Raw genomic sequence first — 27656 nt, 5'->3', positions numbered from 1 at the left:
TTTTTCATATTTCTATAAATCTCTAATAATTTGTAATAAATAGAATTGAACAGGTCTTGTGGATGTGCACATTTAAAGAAAAAAAAAATATTACTACGGACTTGTTGAAAAGATTCATTTCCAGCCAGCTGGGCTTAGGTGCCATCTGGTGGTAAGAGAACTGGTCCTAACCATAACAAAATAAGTCATAAAAGCCCTCAGGGAAGACGACACAATTGCTTTAAACTTTAGCCGTTTTCCACCTCCCATCAGTAAAAACGTGCTGGCAAAATCCTCGGCCTCCGGGACAGGGCAGGAGGATGAGCGAGGGCCTGTGGAGAACAGGCTTGTCTGAAAGCATCTTCACAGGAATCTTCTCTTTAGAAAGCTGCAAACGCTGCCAACAACATTTGTGAGCTCGGTCCTAGAAAATATCTGCTTCCCTTTTCTAACAGAAAGCTGGAAAAGGTCTATGTTGAGGGCTTTGTGTTGTGCATTTCTTGTGCTGTGTTTTAGCGCCTGTCCTGGTATCCCCTTAATACACTAAGAACAAATAAGCAGGAAGGACCATATTATCACATCACACTTAAAAAAGAAAAAATGCTTATAAATAAGAGATATAAAAAACTAATTCCAAGAGTGAAGTTTGAGCTCTATTATCACTGAAAGCAAGGAAAAAAGGATAAAAAACTCAAGTAATTTCAAGAACTATAGACTCTTTTACTCTGATCCCGATTTTTTACCAGATATACCCAACCTGACTGGCATTTTAGTTTGAAGAATTCATCTGCTTTCTGATTTGTGTTTACTTTGCTGTATTTTACATGCTAGATCTCTCCAGCTCCTGTTTGTTCACACAGATGATCACAACCCATCAGCGGGCCCTACATCATCTCACAGGTGAATTGCCCCGATCCCTGGAAGCTGTTTTCACTCATCGGTGAGGACTTGGGAAGGAGGAAAGGAGCAAAGGGTAGGCGAAAGTAGTGAGAGAAATGCCAGAGCAGGACTAAATGAGAAAAAGGAAATATATTTAATTAGTTTTCTGTAAAACTTTACAAATGTACAGCATAGTGCAAAAACGCAGTCTCAGCACATCACCTTCAAGTAAAATTAACAATGTAAAAAGCCAAGGAACACCAGCTTGCTTGCTTCTTCACAGGAGTGGCTCTCAAATACTGTTCCCGGAGGTTCCTCTCTCGCCATCAAGCTCCAATCTCATGTTTATAGTAGAGCAAAAAGCCTAAAGAAATACCCAAGAGCCATCCCAAGCAGCTGCTCGCAGCGAGTGCAGCCTACCGCTCCGCTCTACAGAAAATGCTGCAGCCTGGGATGGCGCCAGGCACCCTTGTTGGCTGAGCTGCACCTTTGTCTACTTGCAAACAGCTCTCCTATGATGGTTCATTCTTCAACCCCAACTAGACAATCCAGTAAGACACTGAAGCGCATGTCTAACCTCAACCATGTGAAAATACGGGAAAACTACTCAGGAGCTTGAAGTTAAGCACATGCTTAAATAACTTATTGGATCAATACGTTCAGTGGTAACATTAAGGCAACCTAGTGTGTGAAGGTTCAGAGAAGGATGTAAATCTTGAGCAGGGATAACATACGCTGTCGGGTGACAGGAGACACCAGACAGTTTTCAATTACCCATGAGAAAAGAAGTAAACAGAGTGCAACTCAACGACTTTCCGTCGCTGGAAATGACAAAACAGAGTGGCAAACGGGCTGATCTAGGTGAATTTTCTAAGCACAAATCTGTGAAAAAGGAAAACCTTGTCCATGATACACTCAAGCACATCATCTAAATACCAGGCCAATGGGGGCTGCCAGAATTTTCCCTTAGTCCTGAACACGAAAACAGTGGCTGGAATCAATTCAGAAGCTCTTACAACCTCGCTCCTGCGAAGACTGCACCACCAAGGTGGTGACAGAGCTCCCAGCACACAGTAGTTAGCGGGGGAAAAATGTGCTCAAAAGTGAATGTCTCTGAACGAACACATCTGTTCACATACTGATAAATGGATGGAGGAAAAGGCTGTGACAGGAAGGTCCATTCAAAACATGCTCATCTTATGAAGGAGAATTTGAGCCTGCATTCGTCTGATTGATTGACTGCATTTTGGGGTGGATGCTGCGTGACCATTCAAGGTGCTCAGAAATACGGTTTAAAACCAAGAATCATCACGGCAAGGAAAGCGGGCAGAGCGTTTCTTCAAATGATACTGGCACGGCTCCCTGTCTAAGCCCTTAGGAGGCCTGAGTTAGTTGAATTTCCTGGGTCTGTCTTACTGCATTTGGGTAGCTTTCCTAAGGAAAAGCAACTCAGGGGATACTGAGATAAATCATACATTCTCATTGGAACTACAGCATAAAAAACAAAGCTCTGCTTTGTTGAGAAACTCAGTTGTCAGAAACCACATGGAAGAGGAAGATTAATTCAACCTTTGGAGGCTGGTCTCAGATGCACAAAGGACAGAAGAAAAGTTAGTGGGACATGGTGGACTAATCCTTCCGCCCCTCTCCTACACTGAGCAGCTCAGAGTCCTTCTAAAAAGGGGATCCAATCAATTAAACCGGTTCATCAGATTGTATACATCAATAAACCAACAGGCACATCTTCAGGGGAAATAGAACAGGTCAGGGCCAAAGAAGAAAGTCATTGGACTGGACATAGAATACTTAGCCAGCACCAAAATCTGCAGTGCGCTCTCTCAGTCCTCTTTGCATATGAAAAATTGTGTGTGCAGAAGAGTCTATCCCTTTTTTTTTTTTTTTTCAAGTATGAGGTGCCCTGCCTTTATGTTAGAGAAAATAAATTGGGAAAAAAACCCAAAACAAACAACAAGCCCCCTCAATTCAGCATGGGATGTTTTGGGGTCTGTGATGGTCTGTAGCTCCCCTAGGAGCCAGAGACATATTCTGGGAGTGGTCACTCAGACAATGATCTGCACACTCCGAGGGATCTTCATTTTCCTACTCACTCTAGGAGGACAAGGGAGAGGCACGAGTACATCCCATCAAAACCAGAAAATGGATAATAGAATATGTTTAGAGCATTGGGCTGGCATATAGAACCATTTTCCTATTTGAAAAACAGCATCCAGAAGGGTCATGCATCTTAGCTAATCTGTGCTGCCCCAATAAAATCCAACAGTTTGCCATCGCAGACACTAGTCAGGATCACTTTATTTTGTGAAGACCCTGATGTACTTTTCTCAAGCTACTCTTCACTTAAATTTTTTTAGAAGATTTGAAATTTCTAAGAGCATTTTCAAGAAAAAGAGTTCCTGCCAAATTCTCACTCCCCATGGGAGCAAGCACCAGAAGCAGCATTTTGTTTTAAAATTGTTATCCTGGGCAAACACTGAAATCCAGGTGCAGGGAGGGTAATGCAACAGCTACTGACCATTTCCGTCTACTCAGAAAGAAAGGGCACAAAAAGAAAATCTCTTGTGGGTTTCTGAGTCACTTTTGTTTCTTTACATTCAAACCTGTGGATGCTTGGATGGGTGGGAGGGAGATGTTTCTTGGAAGCTAAATCACTGGTTGTTGTCAGTTGAAGAGCTCAGGTTTAATGGGGTATCCCCTGGGACACCCACAGAGGACAGGTAGGAAGCCATATTTTCGGGTGGAACATAAAGCGATGAACTTTCAGGCAAGCTGATGAGGTCGTTTCCAAAGATTGACTGACGATCAATGAGGAACTGCTGGGCACTTTCAAGAATGACATCTTTCCCTAGGAATGCAAACAGACAACAGAAAACTCAGTTTCTGGAAGGCAAGTGACCAGACTTCATGTATGTAGAACTGAAAAGTGGCAAATCCCCACTGCAACAGGAGGTGAGGGGCCTCACTCCAGGCAAAAAAATGCTTGGAAACACTTGAGTCAAACCTGGACTTACTCAAAAGCCCATTAAAATCGATGGGAGTCTCTCCAGGTTGCCAAGCTGGGTTCTGCCTGAAGGCTGAGAGTTACCAACCATTTGGTCATCCCTCTTTCACTTCTCATGAGGCAAGTCTGGTAACAAGAAGCGAATGAGGGATGACCAAATGGTTGGAGACACTGAGAAATGATAAGAGCAGCTTCTCTTCTTCACTCAAGAACTCTCTGCTTTTCCTCATCTTTGCAGGAGACATCCGTCAATTGCCCCATTATTCCAACATCACGCCGCTGCATGGACCAGTAAGACTTTGCGACCAGGTGCTGCTCCTCTTGTGCTGTTCAGCCCCAACCTGCTGAAGAATTCTCTCTAGCGTAGCTGGGCTTTAACGCCTTTGATGCTCATGCAAGATGCTGAGCCTAAGGTGAAGACTGGAAGTCCTTGAACTACACAAAATACATTAAAACTCTACAGTGGGATCAGGTGGCTACAGCACCAAACTAAGGCTCACAAAAGCTTCTCTTTCAGGTCTATCCCAGGTGAATACACATGAAAATAATAATATATCACTATTCCAAGACCAGGAAAACACTTCTAGATTCATATCTAAGGTCAATGACACATTTCAGCAGAGTCAGTGCGGGGGAGAAGATCAGCTGGGCAGTTCCCTCGAGGTCTGGAAAAACTGAGACATAACCTTTGCCTCTGGCTGCTAGCAGCTACCAGGTCACCTCCTCTGCAGCAGAAGCCAGAGGAAATGCAGGACTTGTACGGCTCTTACCACCCCTACCCACTTAGATCACCACAGTGCTCTTAGGTGGTGATGAACAGGCAGAGAAAACAGTGGAGGCATTGATAGATATGATGTGGACCCAAGCAGGGTAGTTCAATTGCATTTAAACCTAAGTTTATCCCCAATACTTTTCCCACTGCTCAGGAACTAGCTTAGCAGTTGTTGTGGAAACATTGCTGGCTAACAATCATGAAAGTAAAATAACAAACGTGTTTCGTTCCCTCAAAGTGGCAAATGGTCAGTGCTGGATGTTGCATCTAGCTGCTGGCATGTTTAACACTTTAATTACATCCCTGTTCCCAAGTCTGCAAGAGCTGCTAGCGCTCCTACCTGGGCAGGCGTTGTTAAACGGTGGGTTGAACACTTTTGAGGACAGCTCAGTTGCATTCTTCTCCAGATCCACTGTGAGTCGCTGCATCTTGATGCAAAAATATAAACTACAATGTACAATTATACAAAGACAGGGGAGCTTGTTAGAACTAGGCCGTTTCTGAAAATCAGTGCTTCATCAATGCTGCACAACATCCACCAGTAATGCAAGCTATCCTCCCTGCCCTGCCTCTCCTCCCAGCCTCACCCGCACTATGTTAAAATAGCCAAAAGCGTGTGCTCAAGGGCAGATATGCCTGAAGGAGAGGGCTAAGGGAGATGCAATCCCCTATTAGCACTGGCTAATATGGTGTCAAGCTCATGTCACATGAGGAGGCCGGGCTGGCGTCACTGTGGCTGTCCCTGCCCAGCCGCCATACAGAGGAAAATACGAAAGGAATTATCTTTCCATTTGCCTATGACTGTCTTTGAGTGAAACTAGCTTTTGCTTGCACAGCGCTTGTAGGTGCGGGGTTGCTGCAGGTATTACTTCCAGGCTTCTCTGTGCCTGTGACTTTCTGTAGGACAAGCAAGCCTAAGGGTAGGCTGCACCAGATGCTGGGAAATTCAGTGGACTCTAGGACTGAAATACTGGACATTGCAGCCTCCCTCTTGGACTCTTTTTACTCATGCAATCCTTTTTAAGAGAGACTCTTGCTTCCAAGGCTTGCTAATATTATATATCTCTTCGAGACTCTCCTTCCTAACACTCAGGAAATGGAATTACCTAGTAAATTCAAAATTATTAAATCAAAACCTTAAAAAGATAGTGATATCATGAAGAAGGCTTAGAGACCTTTCGCACTTCATTAGAATAGGTTACACTATAGAGACGGCAAAACCATCCAAGTCTTTATTGTACTTGGCTGGTAGTGAGGGCTCTTAAAATTCACCCTCTATCAAGCAGGAAAAAAACGCAGTCATGAAACACACATTTCCTTCGCTGTTTATTAAATCACCATATGCACTTTAGAAATGTCTGTGTCAATGTCAATTCCAAACAAATACTGCCAAACTGAATTTCCCCTTGTTTCTTCTGTATGGGTATGCATGAACCTTTATTCTAATTGCATGTGGTTTTACTGCTCCTGAAATGTAGAGGGATGGCTGCACTTTATAAAGGCATATTTTATAAAGGGCTTTGGCACAAAGACTCTTTATGAATCTATGGTATTTTTAGGACGTGACATTCACACTAAGAGAAAGTTCAGAGCAGCCAGTTTCAATTAAAGACTCCAGGACCCCAACACATCTCTAAACAAGCTCTGGCTGAGCAGGAAAGACAGATCAAGAGTATAAGATAACACTCAGCCTACCCCCAGGAGATGCTTACTGGCTGTGCTTTACTACAGTCTCCCCTCTGGCTATAAAATAACTAGGCATTCCTCAGTTATGCACAAGCTCTGTTTCATAATTACATTATTATCATTATCATTATCATATCTCAGAAATACATGTCTCTTACCGGGGACAGACTGGCTTCCATTTCAGTCAAATTCCACTCACTCAGAGATAAATTAGGATTAAAGACCTGTTGGGAGAAAAATACAATTAGGGCTCTGAGAGATGTAACGGTTCGAGATACTCGTATCCTCCGCTGTCTGCTGGAGGCTGTAGCCCTGCTGGCAGAGGTGCCAGAAAGCAACGCCTGCCTGTGCCTCAGCTGCTCTGACACACTAACCAAAGCTGCAGGCAAAGGCTGATGTGTGATCGTTTGTAGCAGAGCCAGAACAGCAAGGGCTGAGCTGTGGGCGCTTGTGCTGATCCTCAAGCCTTGCTGCCTGCCAGGGGAGGGGCAGCGCAGACACCCAGTGCCACAGCCATGTCATAAACCAGGGCAGCTGCTTGTGTCACCGCACGTGCAAGTCCAAGCCTTTTTTGTGCTACTCTTGGATCCCAGGACACTTCCAGATTCATATGGTTTTTTAAAAGCGTTCCAAAACACGGCAGCAGAGGGCAGATTACTGCTGCATCAATGCCTCAATGGCAATGGTTTCTTGAGAAGCCTGAGCAATCTGGGAAAAGGAGCTGTTGGTCTGGGGTACAGTTTTATGATTCATTCTCGCTCTTGTGACGTTCAGTTGCACAGAGAGAGAAAAGTGTGTCAGTAACAGGAAAACACCTCCTAATGAGAAAGAAGAAACAGAAACCAACAGAGCCAGTGACAGAGCAGGCCATTAGAAAAGCTTTCTGTAAAGTCGGAATCAATCACAGACACTGGGGAACTGTCTTTAAGAAGACTGATTTTTTTTTTAATGATTTTTCTTTTTAATGATTTTTCATTCCTGTTTATCCATGCAAGTTTACCACATGCCTGTACCTGAAGCATCTCCTCAAGGGAGTACATCTTTGACATATAGATTCTTTTGCTACGTACAGAGTTATTTGATTATTGGCAAAAACCTTTCATACACTAACTATATGTACAGGAAGAAAGACAGTGAAAGAAAGAAACAAACCTTCATATTTCTGTATATATACTTATGAAAAAAGCTATTCTCCATTTCTAGAGAAAAGTGACCTGGGAACTGCAGGCAGACAAAGGTCTCAGCAGAGAGAGAATTTGACATCGGCTACACTTCCCAGAACGTGAGGAAAAGGGGAAGGTAGCAGAGCTAAACACAGTCTAGGAGTATCTAAGATGCAGAATATGCAAAAAATAAACTAACCCACCCAAAGCAATTACAAAACTACCTAGAGAGTCATATTAAACCTATTTTATGTACATGCCTTAGGTCACATGATGGTGTCTTTACCAAATGCATGGTGTTTTGTGCTCCTAGAAGTTCAAAGATGTATATTTTCAGAAGAAATGTAAAAAAGCATCATTTAAAGTCTGAAATCCTGCCAGTTCCTATAAGCAGGTCAAAACACAGCTGTGACTCTGTTGGCAGCATGTGACAGATAAAGTGCCACAGAAGAATAAGCAGCATGGTCTATGTGATTTACAGCCCAAAGGCACTGCTGCGAACTTTGCAACTGTTCCCCGCAGCCGCCCCAGTGGAGGGCCTGACACTCACATCCAAGAGGCTGGCGGGCTCCAGGCCGTACTGCTGGCTCCTCAGCAGCAGCTGCAGCCCTTCCAAGCTCCAGTCAGTGCCCTCCAACGGGTCTGAAATATCTGTTCTGAGAAAAGACAAGGGGAAAGATTACCACAAATGAGACTTGCATAGATACATATAGAAAGCAGGACTGAGCAGCCTTCCGACATGAGGTTTACGCTTAAATCTCATTTTGAAAACCAAGAGCCCTCTGCCAGCCTGGGTTTATGTCATTTCACTTGGATTAATCCCAGAAGTACAACGCAGCAGAGCACAGAGGGGACTGGGCTGATGGTAAAACAAGTGAGACTACTCCTCTCCTTGGTGATGCATGTGGTTTGGGGATGGACGGTCTGTGCACATCTCCTCAAGACTGGGAAAATTAAAGCTTTCCTTAGAGGAAATCCTTGTAGAGAGGCACTTGGGATCCAGAACAGGCTGCATTCCCATCCTCTGGGGTCCAAGATGGCTGAATTACTATTAACTAATGGCTTTTAAAGGAGTGTCTTTTACCTGCAGGTACTCAGCCTGCAGATTGCATTTACCGAAGAAATTCAGTTAAAGGAGCAAATGTGAGGCCCTGCTGGGTTTAAACCCCCCAAAAAAGCTATAAAAATTTCTCTTCAAATCCAGAGTCTTTAAAAGAGGATGTTTTTTATTCTAATAACATGTTTTTAAGTAGCCAGTGGGGTTCAGAGGGAGGAATTTGGTTCTCTCTGATGGCTCAAAGGAAAATAGAAGCCTTTCTGGTAACTCCATTGAGTGTGGTTTTTTTTCCCCCAGGCGTCCCCACATTGCTGCAGTTGCCATGAAGAGTGAATTCTGCAGTTAACTTCTACTTCATCCACCAAGCTGCAAGCACACTTTCCTCCTGCTGGTGAAGTCTGCTGTACACTCACCCATGACATTGGTGCTGGTGGGATTTCAGTCCCACAGCTCCAAAGGTTGCTCACTTATATCGCCCCGCGGCTGAGCCTAAGGACACTGTCCTAATCTCCCTTGCAAGAGGACATCATTCTCTGGGTGACTGTCACACGTGGGATAATTGCGTGCCCTGGCTTCAAAATAATGAAACCTCCATCCCTTTGTATCATACTGCTGCACTCAGTGAACACAAACTCCCAACTCTCCATCCCTGTGAGTGACCTCACGTGCTATTTCATGATTTTAAGGCCTGATTTTATACCCTTTTATCAAGCCTTCCTTTGGACTGCCTAGCATTTTAGTGAGCCCCTCCAGTTCAAGGAGACAAGCACAGCAATGCAGCTAAGTTTCGTGGGTTTTCACTCTTAGTCAGAGATGGGGAAGCTGAGATCTCTTGCAGCGTCAGCTCCCCGGTACCTCCCAAAAAGCACGCAGCCCATGTGACGGTGCCAAAGTTACTGGCTGCTCCCTGAAGACAGATCGAGCACTGACTCAGGAAAGTCACCTTGGAAAGATGACAGGAGGAGATGTAAAGGGAGAACAGACTAAAGAGAAAAGTGTATTTGACTTCACAGCGCAGGAGAGGAAAAGAAAGGGGGCAAATTATTTCCTTCTCAAGCCCAAGCGTGGGCCTGATAAATGCTTGATGCCTTATCAGATATATGCCCTACTTAGTGCAGAGGTTATGGTGATGATTGACTGTCATCTTCCAGCACTGTCTGCCTATTGGCACACAAGTGACGCCTTATTCGCTGCACAGAAACACTAGTGACAAATATTTCCTAATGATTTTATGTAACTGAAGACTCAACAAAACAAATGACAGAAGGCACACAAGCTACTGGAGGTGGAGTGAGGTCCGGTGGCCTGCAATTCTGCAGACATGGATGCTGGTCTGGGCTCCAGCTTTCACTCAGACCTTGGGCAAATCCCTCTCACTGCAGAAAGCCTCTTCCCGTTCCTATGACTCTGATGTACATGCTCTGACAGCTTTTCCTCTGTTAGGTCCTTAAAGCATGTCATCCACAGACCCTCTACCCCTGTGAACTGTTCCCTGGGCTTCAAGGGTCCTCTAAGCAGGTGCCACAGGTACAGGATGGAGCTCACCAGACTGCATTAGGCGACTTAAAGTCAGCCTCCCTTTCCCCCACGCTAATGGGAAGAGAGGGCCATAGGTCTCCCTTGCTCCCCTCACCTGTCCAGCAATGCCCTTCTGCCTCTTCTCTCGGCTGGTTGAGAGGTCCCTGGTGGGGCTGCACCACAGCTCCCTTTGCCTTCCAAAACAGACTGAACCATAGCAACTGGGAGCACAGGGGGCTCAGAGCAAGCCCTGCAGCCTGGCAGCGGGACATCAGGCTCAGCGGTGGCTTTCACTCCAGGGCTGACTGGCTCTTCCTTGATCAGCATGAGGCACTTCTCTCTGTATCAGAGACAAGAGTTAGCACCACACACGCATCTGTTCCACAAAGGCCTTGTGCTACTGGGAAGGGCAATAGTACAAGGGCTTGCCTCCATTTCCCATCAAACTGTCCCACAGAGTCTTTCCATTCCCCTAGATGGGCAAAAGAAACCAGCAACCTTGTTTTCTTTTTAGCAAGCTTCAGAAACATGCTCAGCTGGAATATCTTCACTCACTTCATCAGGCACGTCTATAATGAATTTGCCCCATTTGACTGTTTTGCAAATATGGAAAATACACTTCCATGTGTTTATCATTCCTCACATGAGTGTGTTAGGCTTGAGACAGGTTAAAGGGTCACTAGACTAGAGAGGTTCCCCTGAAAAAGAAAAGTCTCCGCCCTAAAGACAGGAATGGGATCAGCAAGACCTTCCCATGCTGGAGTTAGGACTGGACCAGCAAGCACTCTAGAGATCCCAATGACACAGGTCAGGATCTTGTGGCCCTGCAGGATTTGGAACAAAACCTATCAAGATCTGACAGTCCCAGTCAGATACTTTACTTGTTTGGAAGCAGGGGTTTGCCTTTTTCCAGTGGGAGAGGCGCTCCGCATTATTCCTAGACGGACATTTGACACTGAAGTTTTGAACAGTAGCATTTTGTATGTAAAAATCTACTCGTACTACTTATAGGAGACCTTACAGCTCTCCGGGAAAATGCACAACTGGAGCCAATGTGACAAAGGCATGTAGATCAACAGGCACAGGGAAGCCATACTGAAAAAATATCATCTTGCAACACTTACAAACTAGCTTTGCTGCAAGACAACACATGAGCGTGTCACACATAGGGGATGGTATGTGACACTACAAAGCCTTCCCCGGCATTCCTTTCAGATCACCTTCTCATCTTGTGAATCCCAAACTCCCACCAGAAGCTCATGTTGATTTAGGAAGTACCACACTCCTGAACTCATTAGGGCCATGGCTGGCTCAGATTCTCAAGTCATGCAGACACAGCATAGATCAGAGGCCACCAGATGGCACTCAGTAATTAGTAGAAATAAGCAACCTAACTTGAAGGTTATATTAATTTTTTTCTGCTTTAGAAATGGTCTCCAGTTGTTTGGGTTTTTTTTTAAGCTTTATCTCTTTACATGCTTCTAGCTAATTTTATGGCTATTGTTTCAATTATTAGGCAGATTTACAGGCAACTTCTAGAGTATAACTGCCTTGCCTCTATGCCTGAGAAACTGTTTCCATGATTCATCTGTCTACTTACTTTCCACTGACATAGTTGTAGCTATTCTGTTGCTAGCCCTAAATACACTGCATGTCTGTGGCAGGAAGAGATAAGCATTAAAGTACCTCTGCATTCAGTTCTTAAGTTACTGGGACCTTTTCACAGAAAAGTTGTCAAACATCGGAAGTTGTTGTGATGCAACCTTTCTGTTCTCATTAGCAGAAAGACGTACAGTTTGATTCTCTTTCTTCTTTGTCAAAGCCAAAAGAAAACTTCCTTTTTCTCTCTCTCTCTCAACAAGCCCAACAAGGGTTAGTATCTCATTATTTGATAAAGTCTGAGACAGCCCCTGTCTTGAGAAAAAAATATAAAGAAGGATGGATTACTTCTCAAAGAGGTGAGTGGAAGTTCTCAGCATGAAACTCATTACTTTGTTTTGAAAGTTATGCTATTATTATCCCTCCCTAATTCTGAAAATCTGACCCACATTGCAAACTAGAAAAAAATATTCCAGCCTACCATCTCTATAGAGATTTGCAAATCAGACAGAAACTTTGGTAGCATTATAGCCAGGAAAAACTCTTTTGAAGTTATGCATGTCCATACCTGACTCTCTCTGTTTTTCATCACAAACATTTTTACCTGTCATTTTCAGGAGGGGATTGCATATTTATTATGTTGGATGGTGATGCTTCAGTAACATCAGATATGATGGGTCCTCCAGCAATTGCAGGGCTATTTAAGCAAGAGGCAGGTTCTGTTGATGGCTAAGAGGAAAGCAAAAATCATATAGATTTATTCTTCTGAGGACCAGAACAAGTCCAAAGCCCTATCTGAGATACTTAGAGTTTACTCACTGTGCCCTTGAGTCCTCCTTGTATGGAAACCAAGAAAGCTTTTACCTACTATGCAACATTATCATTTCCTCTGGCCTTTCCTCCAACCACACAGAGGTGCAGATGTACAATAAGCACTGTGACTGTAGTGTCAGCTACTGAGAGGTTTTACCATGTCTGACATTTTGCCTAGACTGCTTACCTGGAGGGAAAGATCCAACACAGCCCAACAGGGGAGCATGGGTCTCTCATGCCAGCTCAAGTATTTTAACTGCATTACATCAATGTCATGTGTCTGGTGTCTGCTTTGGTGGGTTAGGGTGGTGGGGATCCCTCAGCAACTGCAAAAATCTGGCTCTGGTCAGAAAGATCATAGTACCCACTTCTAGAACATACTTCTTCCTCTCTGCCCTTGAAGTAAGCCAGGCTGGAGTAACACCATGGAGAGTTTGGTGTGCGGGGTCTGCCTTTCCCTCCCACAACCCACGGCCTCCCACATGAACACAACAGCACAAGCACATGCAAGCATGCACCCCTCCTTGGAACAGGGGAGCCGAAGAAATAATAAATGTCACTCAGCTTTGCAAACCTCTTCTCTTTTTCACTGCCAAACTCTTGCCAAACTACTTACTCTGTAAATTGCATTATTGCTTCAAACATTTTTCCACCCTGGCCAAAGAAATCCCACAAAGCTCAGAGGCTGGTGTAAACCTACCGACTGTATGAAATAGGGGTCATGGAGGGGGTCCGTAGACAAATGCCGGCTGAACTTGGACACTTGTGGAGCTGAGATCCCATTGTCAAGCATCAGAGGTCTGTGAAGAGAAACAGGTTTCTTTTCCCAGCACATACTGACTGGTTCCTGGTTGCTCATACAAGAACTGTCTCTCAGCCAAGTGTTGTTTTCCCCTGGGTACTCTGTTTTTCCTCAGCTGTAAGGTACTTTCTTGTCCAGTGTTATGGACAAGGAAAGGAAACAACAGTTTTGGAGGAGGTCACCATTAGAAAAGAGCATTAGCCATACAGAGAAGGGATGATCTGGCCTTTCTAGATCTTATTGGAAAGATGCAAGTAAAATAACAAATTCAATTCATATTTTCTTCTAATTACTAGTGGTTTCAAGCTCTGGGCTGGATCTTCAGCGTGTTTAACTGGGTGTAGCTACGCTGAAATTATTAGTGCAATACTGGGAATCTGGCCTTGTTACCAGCTCCCTCGTGCCCAGGGCCTCTTTGGCAAAACTACATCTCCATACATAGCACTGCATAAAAGGAACCCGTGCCACTCAGTAATAAAACAGGAGGAGACATAAAGCAAAGCAGAGCCTAAACTCATTGCATACAGGCTTTTAAAAAATGACTGACAGGCTTTTACAGGTGGCCACTGACAACAAGAAGTGGGTCTGCATGCTGGGTCCTGTAGCAGGAATGCTTTGTGTTTAGTAAATGATTGAAACCAAGAGAAAATGAGAAGAAGCCTCAAAATGGCACTGCCTTTCCATCACAAGACTTCCTAGGGGGTAGTCCTTGGTTTTGTGATACAGTCGCAGAGAAGCTGGGAACTGGTATATTTTGCTACACACCCACTATTGTTAATGCTGTGATGATCCTATAAAACTGTCTAGCAAATCCCTCTTCTCCTCCCACTGTCTTGCAGTCACGGAAAGCATCTTCACTGTTCATTTAGAAGACACTGATTTGACTGAGGGCACCAGGGAAAGACAACAGTTTTTTCCACAGTAATGTCTAACAGGCTTGACAGAAGATAATTCCTAGCTCCCTTCATCCTACAGACACTGGAGCTGGATGTGTTGGGAGAAATCATGGGTTTGCTCAGACTCCGATGAGATCCCACAGTGAAAGGCATTATACAGCAGGACACAGCAACCGCAGTGCTTGAGATCTCAGTGTTGTCTAACAGCTCGTTTAACAGCCTTTTTCTAGTCTATGATGTTAACTAAAAGAAAAAAAGGAACATTTGAATCACCCTGACATGGACCTTGTTATGGCATAAGCTACCTGTTATGGCATAAGCTACTGAAGTACACTCTGAGATATCGTAGCCAGCCCTGTGACAATTACAAATTTGTAAGTGTCCAACGCTCTGCTCCAGGAGCCACAAACGAACCTCCCCATCCAACATTTCTTATCAAAGTAACTTTGGCATCTAACCCATCTAACAGCCTCCCAGGTCAGACATGCCTGTGGGACCTACAAATGTGCCCATCCTGTCAAAACAAGGCTGTACACTATGCTTTCCTGCAGTCAGTTAAAAGACAGGCAGGAAAACAAAACCGTGAAAGATAAAACATTAGAAATCCAGATGCAGACACAAGAGCCGAGGTTCCTTGAACACAGACCTTTGTGTTTCCAAGGAAGCAGAACCTCAAATTAACATGCACAATACTGTGCAAACTGCAGCTAGGTTTTATCAGTGTGATCCCTCTTCATAAGGAGGCCAACACAGTTGCTGTGCAGACAGTTCTGTGCTCTCTTGCCCCTTTCAGCACAGTTTCTCACTAATTATTTGCTTTTTTTAAAAAGCAGTAGTCTAAGACAACATTTCTTGGGTGCAAAGCTTTTACAGGGAGGGCACGGCCCTGACCATGGAAATTAGAGGTCAGATCTGGCATCTCATTTCCCTGCTTCCCCACTCCACTGGAGGAAAATTTCCCCACTCATGAACCTCAGTGACTCAGAGCAGCTGATACTCTCCCCTTGAGGCCTCCTCTTTGCTACCATTCTCCATGCAATGTTTATCCCTTCCAAGAGGCTCAGTAGAGGGGGAAAGCAAAGGTAAGAGTACCCAGCTTGCTTGTACAGATTATGGGCTCCTTCATTCAATCCTGTGTTTCCTGTACAATCCTCACAAGAAGAGTCAGCCAAGAACAAGGACACTGACTTAAAGAAAATCAACTCCCTTGCAGAGCCATTCTTGGGAAATCTTGCTCTTTTCTCTGAAGCATGGAGAAGTTTCTGAGTTGCCAAAGACCACAAGGTAATAAAGGTGGGAACTGGAGGCAGGTCCCTGCCCTCAGCCTGAGCCACAAAGGCAAATTCCTTAGTAGCCCCTCTCCCCTCTTTAGACCACAAGCACTACAGAGCAAGAAATGCATGGCTGCTCTCCTGGAGGGCACTAAGCTCCCTAATTCAAGCTCCTCTATTCACTTGCCTTGAAAAGCTTATTTATGACTCTAAAGATACCCCTTGCTAAAATCTTTCTCCATCCTTCCCTCTGTAAGGCCTACAGGTTGCGTGCCACCAAACCTGTGTTGGATACACACCCCATTCAGTGGCCACGGGTCAGACTAAAGGTGTCTGTGGGCTGGCTGGGCCCAGCCCTGCTCCCACGGACGACAAGTGGCAAAACTGGAACCTATAGGACCAGTAGTGGGGTCCTGCCCTTTACCCTCCCACTAGTTAGCGTTCCCATCTCCCATCTCGCTCTGTATTCCCCAAATAAAGGTCACGAGCTGACACGGTGCTTCTCTAAAGACCACTGAATGGGGCATGTCAGCAGGTCTGACTCGGCAGTTCAGTCCATTCATTTCCCATCACCATGGTGCCCTGGTCCGGTGACCGCCTGCCTGGGCGAGCTGAGCTTGTGCTTTTAGTGAGGGGGCAGCATTATGCACCCGTGAGCGTGTGTGCACCACACAAGGGTACTTACAGCTTCCTCTTTATCCCAGTGCTGCTAGGGCTTGATTGGAGCTGGCCAAACAGAAACTGAATCAGCTGTCAGGAGAGATCAAAATCCAGTGTTAATCAGCAGAGTGATTCAGCAGTCCCTGTTCTCGCAGCCATTCTTATCTCACACATTCCTCCCTCCCAACACCATCCTAAAGCTGGGAGCAGCCATGAAATACGGGAGCCAAATTGCGTGAGACATCAGAGCCTAAAACCAAACTAAGTTTTCCAAGAACTCAAACAACCTGTCTAGCTTTCAAGAAACAGCCAGGTGGCTGCTTTGTGTGAAAGGTGCTAGATGCACATGCTCAGCGCTTTCTCTCTCCACTTCTGTGCATGCAGAACTCCAGCTAGGCCTATTAGACGTGGGAATCTGCCTGTGAAGTACACGTGCAAACATTCCTAGGCCTGGAGTTAGACTTGGCCTCCATAAATAGTCTTTAGAGACCTTTATAAGAGGCTCTATAAAGTCTGACAAAGACTTTGCAAGTGAAAGAGGTAACCCCCTAGGGGAGACCCTGGATGGAGGTCTTAGCTCTTTCAGTTGAGTTTTTCAGCCCTGTGAAATTCAGTGTTGATATAAAAGGACACTAAAAAGGATGCAGAATGGCTTCGGAGAGGAATCACTTAGCAACATATACCCAGGTCAGCTTGAGCCTAATGCTCTGCTTTGACCTCCAAACACAGAGAGCATTACTATTATAGATCACAGCTGTCTCTTACTCATTGCTCAATATAACAAAATAGAGTTGCATAAATACCTCTACCATGAGTGGTGTGGCTGGTCCAGCCTCAGAGCTGGAGGAAGGTTTGATGGCCTCGTGCATTTCTGTCCAGTCCTATGACTCTGTGATGCCACGTGAGGATCAGAACGTGGCGCTCAGGGGGACTGGGAAACGTGACATGCTCAGTCACGTCAGCACCATCTGGGAATCACTGGAGAGGCCTTTTCTAGTACTGGTCATGCTAGATTTTAAGGGAGATGGCTCCGCAGTGTTCCTTCAGTCTAAAAGGTTGTACAGTAATTCCTCAACTATATCAGTAGCACCAGAGAATGTAACAGTTGCCCCCCACTGGGGGAATGGCTAGCCAATTCTGCTGCCTGCAGCTTCAGTGCTGGCAGGAGGGGGAGGCTCCTCTTTTGTATGAAGGAAGGAGGAAAGATTTGGGAAGCCCAAAGGCATCGGTACAACCAGAACACAGCCAATACAGGGCAATTAGTGAGAGTTGTGCTCTCTTAGTCAGGACTTAGAGAGAAAAGTGGTTTCTAACATCACAGCAAGGACTGACAGGGAAATTACAATCTTTTGCTCAAGGGCATAATCTATGCTTTGTAATGACCACTTTCCATAGGACACATAAGAACATCACACTATTTGAAAGAGAGGGAAAATAAATATACTGCGATATCAGAGTGTGGAGAAGATTATTGGACAAGAAAAAAAAATCAGAGGAGGACATATACCATGCAGTACAAGTGAGTTTGGAGTTTATATGACCACTACCTTGTTGATCACTTTCTGTTGCTGTGAGTGGTTCTGCCGGAGAGAAACAACTTCCCGCCAAAGAACTTCATTTTGCCTGAAAGTGAAACAGAAACTTTCCGTGAGCACAGAAACATCCCAACAGCCCATGGTGCTGCCATGACGCTCAGTAGATCCAATTGTGCAAAGTCTGTCTCACTTTGGGGCTCTTGCAGTGCTTGGCTCTTTTCAGGTGTCCCAAATGCGGTCACACAATTGCTTTCCTTGTTTTCCCTTGACCTCAAAAGAGCTACAGACCAAAGCATGGAGGAAAAATCAAATAAAGAGAAGTCAACATCTATAGGGGAGGGTAACAGGAGGACATGTATTTAGTTTTTGTGGAATATTTGGGCCAAACTCAGAATTTCAGTAGGGCCAGATTTGTGACTTTGGATGATTTGGATCACCAAGACTGTTCTTCCTGCAGGAGCCAAGAAAGCCCAACCCCTCCACAACTGCCTCAAAGACCAAGAGACCCTACGGACAGAGATCCTATGTATTCTGCCTGCTGAAACCTCATACATGTGGGTGGTACAAAGGCATGTTTGGGAGTGACTGAAGCAGCTAAAGGGCTGCTTCTGCATCTGAGAACCTTGAGCTAGGAGGACTGCAATGATTTCATTAATGGGAGTCGCTGATTTCATCCAGCACAGACCTGTGTCCAGCTTGCAATTGCATAGGATATATTTATTTTCTGTCTGCAAATGTAGCACACAGGGGATTTACAGGCTTCCTTGAACACTCAGCCCCAGAAAGTGGGATGGGGAGATGCAGAGTTCATTTGCTGTGGTGCCTCCAAATCTGGATGCCAGCCAAGTCCATGCTGAAAAAGGTTTTTCCAGTGAATTTACCTCAAGAGCATATGGATGTACCAAAACCAACAGGCCAGCAAAACCTATCATACAGGTGAAATTTATAAATCCTTTTGCTACATATCCTTTAGATGGTTTTAGCCTTTCTAGTGTGGATTGATGCTAGAATTGGGAAGATAAGGTCCAGGGCTCGAAAAAAGCACAGTAGCTGCCCTAGTACAGCAGCTTGTACAGCAAGAATCTCTGCGGTGAACTTTCTGCACTGGTACTGACAGGATTTTCGGCAAAGCAGCTTTCTTTCTGACAGCTTGTACTGGAGTTATGTCTTAATGGTTCTTCACCAGTGTAAATGTCTTAACAAGGTTTCAGCCTGGGATTTCTGGTCTGTCTTAGTTTATAAAAATTGTATTATTTTAATCAGTCGAATGGAATTTTGCCTTTTGCCAGATGGAGGAAGGGAGCAAGCAAATCAAAAGGGAGAATAAACTAAAAGCAAGGCCAAATCATCGATACTGGAATTCCTTAAAAATTAAATAAGAGACAAGCCTAGAAACAATTTCTGTAGCTGGATTTCATTATTTCATGCGTGTGCTAAGTGTGGGAGTCATTAAAATTTGAGAGAAGATAAAAACATTTTTCTGTTGCACCTAAGGGGCTGGGCTGCAATGAAGTTTCACAGTATCTCATGTTCTCTCAAGGTCTAGGATGCCAGTGTCCTCTGGTGATGTATGAATATCAGCTTTCATTACAAAAGAAAAACTTCTTAGGTCTTATTGTTTAAAAAGCACTTGAAAAATCTAAGTTCTCTGTAAGGATTAAAATTCTGTAGGAAAATAAAAACCTTTCCAAGTACATAATTTATAAAACCGTATCCATTTACTAAATTCCTAGTGACCATGTCTGACTCAGAAAATCCCAGTGCCTCAGACAGCTGGAGGTCAGGCAGCCACATGTAAGAAACATTGCACATGCTTGTTTTGCTCTTATACAACAATTTTGGCCATGTCAGAAGACACAGTCTTCAGAGAGATGGACTAAACACTACAGCAGTTCTTGTGTTCTTATATACTTTAGGCCAGTCATATATTTTGGAGGTGGAAGATGATAGAGTTGGTTTGGCTTTTTTGATAGCTGGAAGGGGCACCACCACATTTCTGCCAAGGACTCTTCTAGGTGTGAGAAAGAGTTACATCTCTTTTTACCACCATTTGTATCTGGAGGAAATACAATTATCTGAGCTAAGTCCCCAGGTTATACACATACTTCCTGCATGGCCCCCTCTGTGCTTTCCTCATCTTTAAAGGGAAAATATAGAGGAAGAGAATATGTCCATATTTCACAGAAGACAGACAGGCTGAGGATTAATTCATTTTGTAGATCGTGGGGTCTGCATAGAAATCCTACATGTTATTGTCTCAAAAGACCTAGTCCCAACCACTAGTCCCTGGCTCAGCACATGCTCCCTGGGAAGGAGGTGTGTAAGGTTCCTCCTTTCAAACATTCCCCAAGATCAACAACTCTCTAGAAACAAATGCCTGTAAGAAGGAGCCTGAGTAGGATTCAACTCACTGCTTCATGTCCTGCACTTGACACTCCATGTTCTCCTGCTGACTTCTCAGTATCTGTACCTCGTATAGCAACCTGCTGAGGTCCTCCTGGCGCATCTTTGTCTCCTCACTTTTCACTACTGACACCTGAGGAGGAAAAAATCAAAGGTGCATTTTAGCAGCACAAGAAGGGCATGGACAGACAGAGTCATTGCTGTGGCTCAGGTGCAGGACTTACACCAGCTGGGCTCTGATGTGCACAAATACTGGGACAGGCAATGCGTGCACAAGAGTCTGAACTATCCTTAGGGTATTACTGCAAGGGTCAAAAAGGGATAAAATAGAGCAAAGAGCAGGAAAAATGCTTTCATACAGAAAATCTGTTGGCAGCAGGACATTCTCCACTAGAGGGGGGGACTTATTTCAAATCAGCTTGGGGGTGGGTGTGGAAGGTATTTTGAGGAACAGGGCGGAATTGAACTAGGCTATTTGATTAATTCTTTCTACTTTAACTACAGAGAGACCAAATCCAGCCTCATGTTTTACAGCAATGGGCCTGAGGAACTGCTTTAAATTGATATATTACACTTGGAGTTCCAGAAGGCTTTTGCTGAAGTCCCTTTTCTGAAGTCAATACGCTAATGCAGTAAGAGAACAGCCCTTTCTGGGCATCAATAACAGGTTAAAAGGTAGCGAACAGAAGGCAGGAGTAGGTTATCACTTCTATAATAACAGGAGATGACTGTTGGGAGACCCAGCAGGAGTTATATTGTACTTATCTAGCAAAGTGGGTAATGATTCAAAAGCAGAGTGGTGCAAAGCAAACCTGGCCATGCAGTGCTACACGAAGGTCTCGTGATACTGAGTGACAGAGCAAAAAACCACAGACGAAACTCTGATGAAAGCCAAGCCCTGCACACAGAGGACCCCCCACCCCAACCATATATGTATACGGAGAGGACAGAAACCAGACCACAGGGTGATCTTGGAGTTATGCTGAGCGGTCTATAGCATGGCGGCCTGTGCTCTGAAAGCAAACAAGCATTTTGGGAGTTATCAAGAGAGGACTTGCAGCTGTGGTAGAAACCCTCGCAATGACCATGGAGTGCTGTTCTGGTCAATCTGCCCCCAAAAAAGGGATGTGGGAGGGTTAGAAAGCCCCAGGGCAGAGAGCCATGGCAGCAGGCACAGAAGGGCTCCTGCTCGGGGAGAAACGAGGCCCTGCTTGAGACATCTGAGGGACAGGAAACAAGTATTCACTACTTCTCTCCTGGCAGAAGGCCTGGGGAAAACAAATTAAATAAAGAGGCAGCAGGCTTAAAGCGAACCAAAGGAGCTATGCCTCCACACAGACCATTACTTAAGTTTTGGGGCATATTTTTGCGGGATGTTTTGAAAAAGCACCACGCAGCCTCTCCACACTGGTGGTGTGGAACCTTCTGGACCAGAGGCTGCCGCACCTCAGCCCTCCCTCCCGCGCGGGGGGCTGGCCGGGGAGCCTGCCGAGGCCCAGCCGGTGCGTCCCCGCCACCCGGCCCCCCTCACCTTCCTCTTGATGTGCTCCAGGAGGTGCTCGTGGCCCTGCAGGAAGCAAAGGTGCTGGAACTCGGTGTCGTCCCGCTCGGGCTTAACGAGACCCCCCTGCTCGATGTTCACCACCTTCCTGAAGCCGTCTGTGTGGAGAGGGCGCGGGTGAAGGGCTGACAGACCCAGGCCCTCCTCCTCACCTCCCACCCCATCACTTTTGAGGACATTTCTGTTCACTCCCCCCACTTTTTGAGCTGCTCTGGTGCTCGAGGCACAGCCGTGCCCCTCCCTGTGGCTAGGCACACTTTTGGGCCATATCTACAAGAAATCCAGTGCAAGGGAGAGCCCCATGGCTCTGGGACATGTGGGCATGTGGGTCCATCTGCGAGGAGCTGAAACACCTGCTCTTAAGAAATCTCTGGTTTGATTAGCAAGCCAAAGGGATTCAGGGGAAGGTTTTTCAAAGGCACAGACCAGCATCAGGTGCCACTTTTGGAAAAAAGGGTCACATGCACATTTGCAAATCTACTTCGAGTACTTCTCTGAAGTCCTAGAAAGGTTTCTAAACCATATCTGAAGACTGGCCTAAAATTTACAATAGTGCTACTGTATAGTTAAATAGCAGTTAAAACTGAGGAACTTTGTGAATTAGTCATTGAAAAACTTCCAAAAACTATCAGAAAAGAACCATATTTAATACAGTCGTGGTCTCGATGTGGCTAAAAACTACACGTAAACCTCCATGAAAAGGTGAAAATGTCTGAAAAGCAAGGTAAGGTATTGTCCATAATTAGTTCAGCGATACGGCTGGCAAAATGGATGAGCTCTGGGCATGCTACCCTCAAAAGCAGCAGTTTCTGAGGGAGGTGTCACAGTAGCAGGCTGCTGGAAAAAGCCCCATATAGAATAAAATGGGAAAGAAATAATAATAGGTCATCAAATTGATGCAAGAGAAGCCGAAAACCTGGTAGCTGGAATTTCTTAGCTTGCATCTTACAACGTAATCTAACAGAAATTTAAGGCTGGAATCTAAGGAAATCACTCCCCTGGGATCTCAGAGGCAAGTCCTCTTTGGCAAAATCAATAATGCTACAATAACGCATACACGCGAGATCTCAACTTTTCTACCCACAGTTCTCTTTCATGCCTCCTGTCCCACCCGCACTTTCTGTCGCTCCCCCCGTGTCTGTAGGACCCACATGGCCTAGGCTCTGGAGGTTGAACTTACACATGTTCAGCTGTCGGACAAAACTGGCCATGTTGTTGTGTTTGAAATACTTGGGCAGCACCTCTTTGGCAAAGCGTCCTTGGTCGAACACATGGAAGCTGGTGCCATTCTGCAAAGGAGACATGGACAAAGGTGAAGTCAGAGGAGCATCCCTGACCACGAGAGGTGCCCAGAAGGAGGTGATTCCCTTGAGTCCTAGAGCGGGGGAAGTCGTGCTCTCTGAATCATCACCTTGAAGCTGAGAAGAGTGACAACAGCCTTCAATGATGGATGTGCTCTTTTCAGTTCTGGTAGTCAGTCCTCTATGACTGCAGTTTTGATCTTTTTCTACTAAGCTTTGCCACTGCTTAGTTCAGAGCCTTGGATGTGAGAAAGAAACTACAGACTTTTACACACAAATAGCTGGTAGCTTGTCCACCCTTGCGTGGACCTCACAGAAAGACTCTGGTGTCTGAAGAAGGTCCTGGAAAGGGGGGATTGCCATTATAACCCCTCGATCTGCTTGTATAGGTCTAACACTGACCCCTGTGCTCCAGAGCACAGCAGCCCTGGAGGGAGCGCTGCCTGGAGACATGGTACAAGAAACACAGCAAGGCAAGAAAGGAAATCATCCCTGGAGACACCACACTGATCCAGAAGCTCTACACACCTTTTCTTGACTATTTTTGAAAGTACACATCTACAAGGGCAACCGCAAAATGTTAAGTGTCATGCTTTACTGCCCAAGCTAGCAAGACGCATGTTAACCAGATAAAGTATCTGTTTCTGAGGTTGCATTGCCAGGGTTCGTGATTGCAAAACAAGGCAAACTCCCTGGGATCAATGGCAGAGACGGACCCACTGCAGGCCATGTGCTTCCCCTGCCTGGCCTTCTACCTGCCGACAGTTAAACTGGTACAGAGAGGGCCTGTGAGACACAACGCGCTGAAGCTGCCTTGAAACTTTTTGCAAAAAGCAATCCATGTGACCTTTTTAAGGGACAGAAAAATTAGCAATTAATTTTCATCTGTAACCAACGCTTAGAAACAACATTTTCTAAATCTCTGACCTCAACAGATCAGTCTCTCCAGGACATGGTGATAGGGGGACCACCTTAAATCCTATCTCTGCTCTGGATGTGGCGGCAGCACCAGGAATTTGGAGGAATGAAGAATCATGATTTCAGAGATGGAGTTTGGAGCACACGTGGCATTTTTGTAAACTTGCAGAGAACGGTATCTTCCAGGGGCTTTGCTTGTGGACAGAGAAAGAGCTGCAAAGAGCTACCCGGGGAATCATCCAACTGTGCAGCCTAAGTGCTTTATGGAGGGATAGGCAAGATGCAGAGACCTATGCCAGGGCAAAGACATCAGCAGATATTTAGGACTTACCAACTCAGCTGCTGCTGAGTTTCAAGGGACAGCTAGCTAAAGACACCAGGGTCTGCACAGTGTTGGCAGGGAGGGGTCTGAGACCAGCACAGTCACAGTCATCCTCCTGCTGTGTTCAGCGTTATTACTGGCAGTCAAGTGGTGTGTCAGCTTGGGGCATTATTTCACAGCGGACTGGTTTCTGACAGAGGAGGACAGCGTTTCGTAGGAGTGAGCACTCAGGCTCTGCATGCAGTAGGAGCGTACCCGCAGCGTGTGGGTCCCACCACGCACCCATCACAGGGTTCGTAGCTGCATGGGTGCTCTCAGGGCTGCCTGGAAGTTTCTAAAACAGGGAGTGTAATCAGGACCATGAGAAAATTCAGCAACTAAAGAGGTGCCGGTGCATGTCTGTACCCTGCCCACAGCCACCAGAAAACAGCCAGCTGGCAAACCCTGCTGCCCTACTCATTGCCACTACGTTTCCATCACCAAACAGTGCCAATTCCCTCTGTGCTCTGGCTCGTTTGTCAGCTCTACAATTAACCCCGCATGCCCACAAACGTATGACTCTGGGTCAACTGTACTTTTTGCTCCTTGTTGACTGCTGCAAACACTGCACATGACTGTTTGCCTCGACAGTGTCCTTTGACTATCTCCAGGGTCTTTCCTAATCGTTCCTTACCCCACGCAGCAGAAGCAAAGGCTGGTCAAGTGCTTAAGAGATTCACTGATAATCCGAACACTGAAGTTATCCTCACAGACTGAGCTTGCAGACATGACAGCAGGGACCAGGGTTTCCCAACACTGCAAAGGCTGTTCTGGGGACAGAGCTGGTTTGTCCTGCTTCCCTTGTGCTTCTGCCCACTCACTCTCCCTGGGATACAGCTGTGTGTCCCAGGCTGGGCAGGCTGATGTAAAATGAGAAACGCAAGGGTTTCGTGTACCTGAACATCTCGTTATGGCCTCTCTTGAGAGGTCATTCCTCTGAATTCAGGGCTGCAATGTTCTCAGAAGCTGGCACACCCAAAAGGGTTCCTACAGACACAAAAAAGACTTTGGAGTTACTGTGTGTTCACCAGTGAACCATGCATGTGCTAGCTTGTTCCCACACAGCAGCTGTGCCTTGCTTATCTTACATCATGGGAGCACAAGCTGGGAGACACTTCTCTGCCTGAGGCAAAATTCACTCTGCAGCATGTCAGTCTTGGCAGATGCTTATCTTAACTGTTTTTGACTGACCCATGATGACAGACACCCTGTGCCCTGCCCAGGCAAGCTATTCCAGGAATTTCCCAGGAGTTCTTCCCAACTGCATCTTCCATTTAAGCTATTCATTTAATTACTTCTTGTCCAATCTACCATGGACACAGATAGCAGACTTTTCCTTTCCATCTTACGACAGCCTTTAGTGTATATATAAACCATTACCACGTTTCCTCTCCATCTCTTCTCCTTCATGTTAAGAAACAGTTCATAGGTCCTTATAGGTCCTATTTTCTAAGAGTTCTGATTACATCCAGAAATCTCAGGCATGCACACTGTTTCTCAGCTCCAACAACACTGATGGATAGAAGAGGAAGAACATGGGAAACATAGGAACATGCAACATGGGAAACTTAGACATCTAAAAGCCTTACCAAAACCTCCCAAGAACGTACCTGTAGGCTATCTTAGGTTGCAGGAAAGCAGAGCATGGTGGTGGTGATGGGCAGACAAAAATAACGATGTTGTAAGTGTAACAGAGAGGGGACTGTTTATACATGTTAGAAAATCCTTCCTAGTTTGAAAGTCCTTATTTAAAACACACAATACCAAAACTTGGTGGTTCTCAGAGGTATGTCCACCTAATACCAACATCAGAAAGCAACCACTGCCTTGGATAACAATGCAGCTCAAATCCTATCTCAAGTTTTGAATGAAAACCCTACTGGACACAAACACATGACAGAAAGGCTGCTTTAGACTTTTTTTTCCCTTTAAATCTGCTTTTGTTAGAGGTTCTTGATTTTGGAGAACAAGTTTATGCACACAACTTACCTGATAACTCCCTGCTGAAGACAAATCACATTATTTGCCATAAGTCTTAGTCAGGTCAAAAGCACAATGTGGTATCAAAATGCTGTAGGAGGGGGACAAATAAATCATTCTAATTCTCTGATTGCACTTAGTATGTTAATGCTTCAGCGACAAATAAGAAGCCAAAGCAAAGCAATCTATCCCTATGAAGCTGTACAGACAATACATACACACATCACCATGATCATCACACAGACTCGTTGAAAAATCAAGTAAAGCTCTTCCAAAACGTGAGTGATTTAGGGTGCTAGTCTGGGATATGTTTAAACTATAGGTTTTAGCCTGAGGTCTGAATGCTGTTTATCTGCTGCCTTCTCCCAAGGCATTTTTGAAAGGCTGCTAAGAAACACATGTGAAATAATACAAACAGCAGTGGAATTTTTAAGGGCTTTGCACCTTTTCCAGAAAATTTTAGGGAACCGCAGATTGAAGCAAGGGGAAAAACCTATTTCTCTTAGAGACTCTTGATTTTTAAAAGATTCAATATTAGACACACCTTAAGATGCTTCAAGTGAAATGTGTAAATATTGTTATTAAAACACTACCAAACCAGTTGTCCCTTTGAAACAGAAAAGCCACACTACTGCAGATAAATAATACCAAGTATATCCAAAAGGCCCCCTAACAAACTATCAGTCCTTTCACTCTCCCAGTTAGCTGGCCAGCACTTGTAAAGCAAAGGGAAGTTGCCGTGCGATGCAGGTCTTAGGCCTTGCACCTGGGTTTTTCCTGGTGTTGCAGGCACTTGGTGACACCCGATATTCGCTGTACTTACAGTACTCCAGCAGATGAGATGGTTCGTTTCAGGATCTTCCACCAGCGTCCAGAGTTTGGTTAGGAAGGCTGGCACATTGCTGGAGTATCCATCCATCACCAGAGAGCTGGGTGAATCCTGCATAGTTTTTCAGCGTCCCAGCTACACTAACCCCATTGCTCTCGGCGTGCCTGCCTCCCTGCACGCGCGTGCATCCGACAGAGAATGAACCACCGAATTTTATCCCAGGCCAGTGGAAAGTAGGATCCCAGGGACTCACATCAGCAGTGCTGCTCGCACTCTTAAAAACTCAGCACAATGCGATGGCATCACCGGCCCCAGAGAACAATACACAGAATGAAAATGCACTGCAGCCGATCTCACAGAGCTGTGAATAAATACGCAGCGTCATGCAAAGGGAACACGTGCTGCGCACCTTATGCTGGGAGGTTAGCAAGTCACTGGAGTGAACCCACCTGCCCAGAGCCTGTGGGATGCCCGGGCACAGCAATGCCAGGTTTGTGAAGGCACCTGAATTGTTATTTTGGTATTTTCTTGTCCTAAACTTTGGCCAGCACAGATGAAGAAGGGCTGGCCAGACCTCAGGGCTGCACATCTTTCGCAAGGTTTTGAAAAGTCAAAATGGTAAGTTGGTTTGGCTACCGATCCCATGTTATTTGT

General features: G+C 45.3%; 1 protein-coding gene across 1 annotated transcript; it reads right to left on the bottom strand.

Annotated features, from left to right (window-relative positions):
* Positions 1 to 1083: 1083 nt before the first annotated feature.
* On the bottom strand, positions 1084 to 27589 carry HSF4 (heat shock transcription factor 4). The gene is made up of 13 exons (XM_009469233.2): positions 26997 to 27589; positions 22794 to 22902; positions 21584 to 21711; positions 20061 to 20185; positions 17662 to 17737; positions 16140 to 16204; positions 13186 to 13285; positions 12277 to 12401; positions 10189 to 10413; positions 8049 to 8154; positions 6494 to 6559; positions 4990 to 5077; positions 1084 to 3721 (listed from the first exon to the last, which is right to left on the bottom strand). The coding sequence occupies exons 1-13, from the start codon at positions 27117 to 27119 to the stop codon at positions 3525 to 3527; spliced, it is 1533 nt and encodes a 510-aa protein (XP_009467508.2). The 5' UTR covers positions 27120 to 27589; the 3' UTR covers positions 1084 to 3524.
* Positions 27590 to 27656: the final 67 nt, after the last annotated feature.

This window comes from Nipponia nippon, unplaced genomic scaffold (genome assembly GCF_047370975.1).
Source record: "Nipponia nippon isolate SJK-2023a ecotype South Korea unplaced genomic scaffold, ASM4737097v1 scaffold_7, whole genome shotgun sequence".
In the NCBI taxonomy this organism is placed as follows: Eukaryota; Metazoa; Chordata; class Aves; order Pelecaniformes; family Threskiornithidae; genus Nipponia; species Nipponia nippon.
This window is presented reverse-complemented; position numbering and strand designations above follow the sequence as displayed.

Excerpts from the sequence above, each read along its gene's own strand:
- HSF4 (XM_009469233.2), bottom strand. The coding sequence starts at position 27,119 with ATGCAGGATTCACCCAGCTCTCTGGTGATGGATGGATACTCCAGCAAT. Across the intron at positions 12,402-13,185 it reads ACCCCTATTTCATACAGTCG|CCATCAACAGAACCTGCCTC; the intron begins GTAGGTTTACAC and ends CTTTCCTCTTAG. Across the intron at positions 10,414-12,276 it reads TCCCCTCCTGAAAATGACAG|AGAGAAGTGCCTCATGCTGA; the intron begins GTAAAAATGTTT and ends TCTCTGATACAG.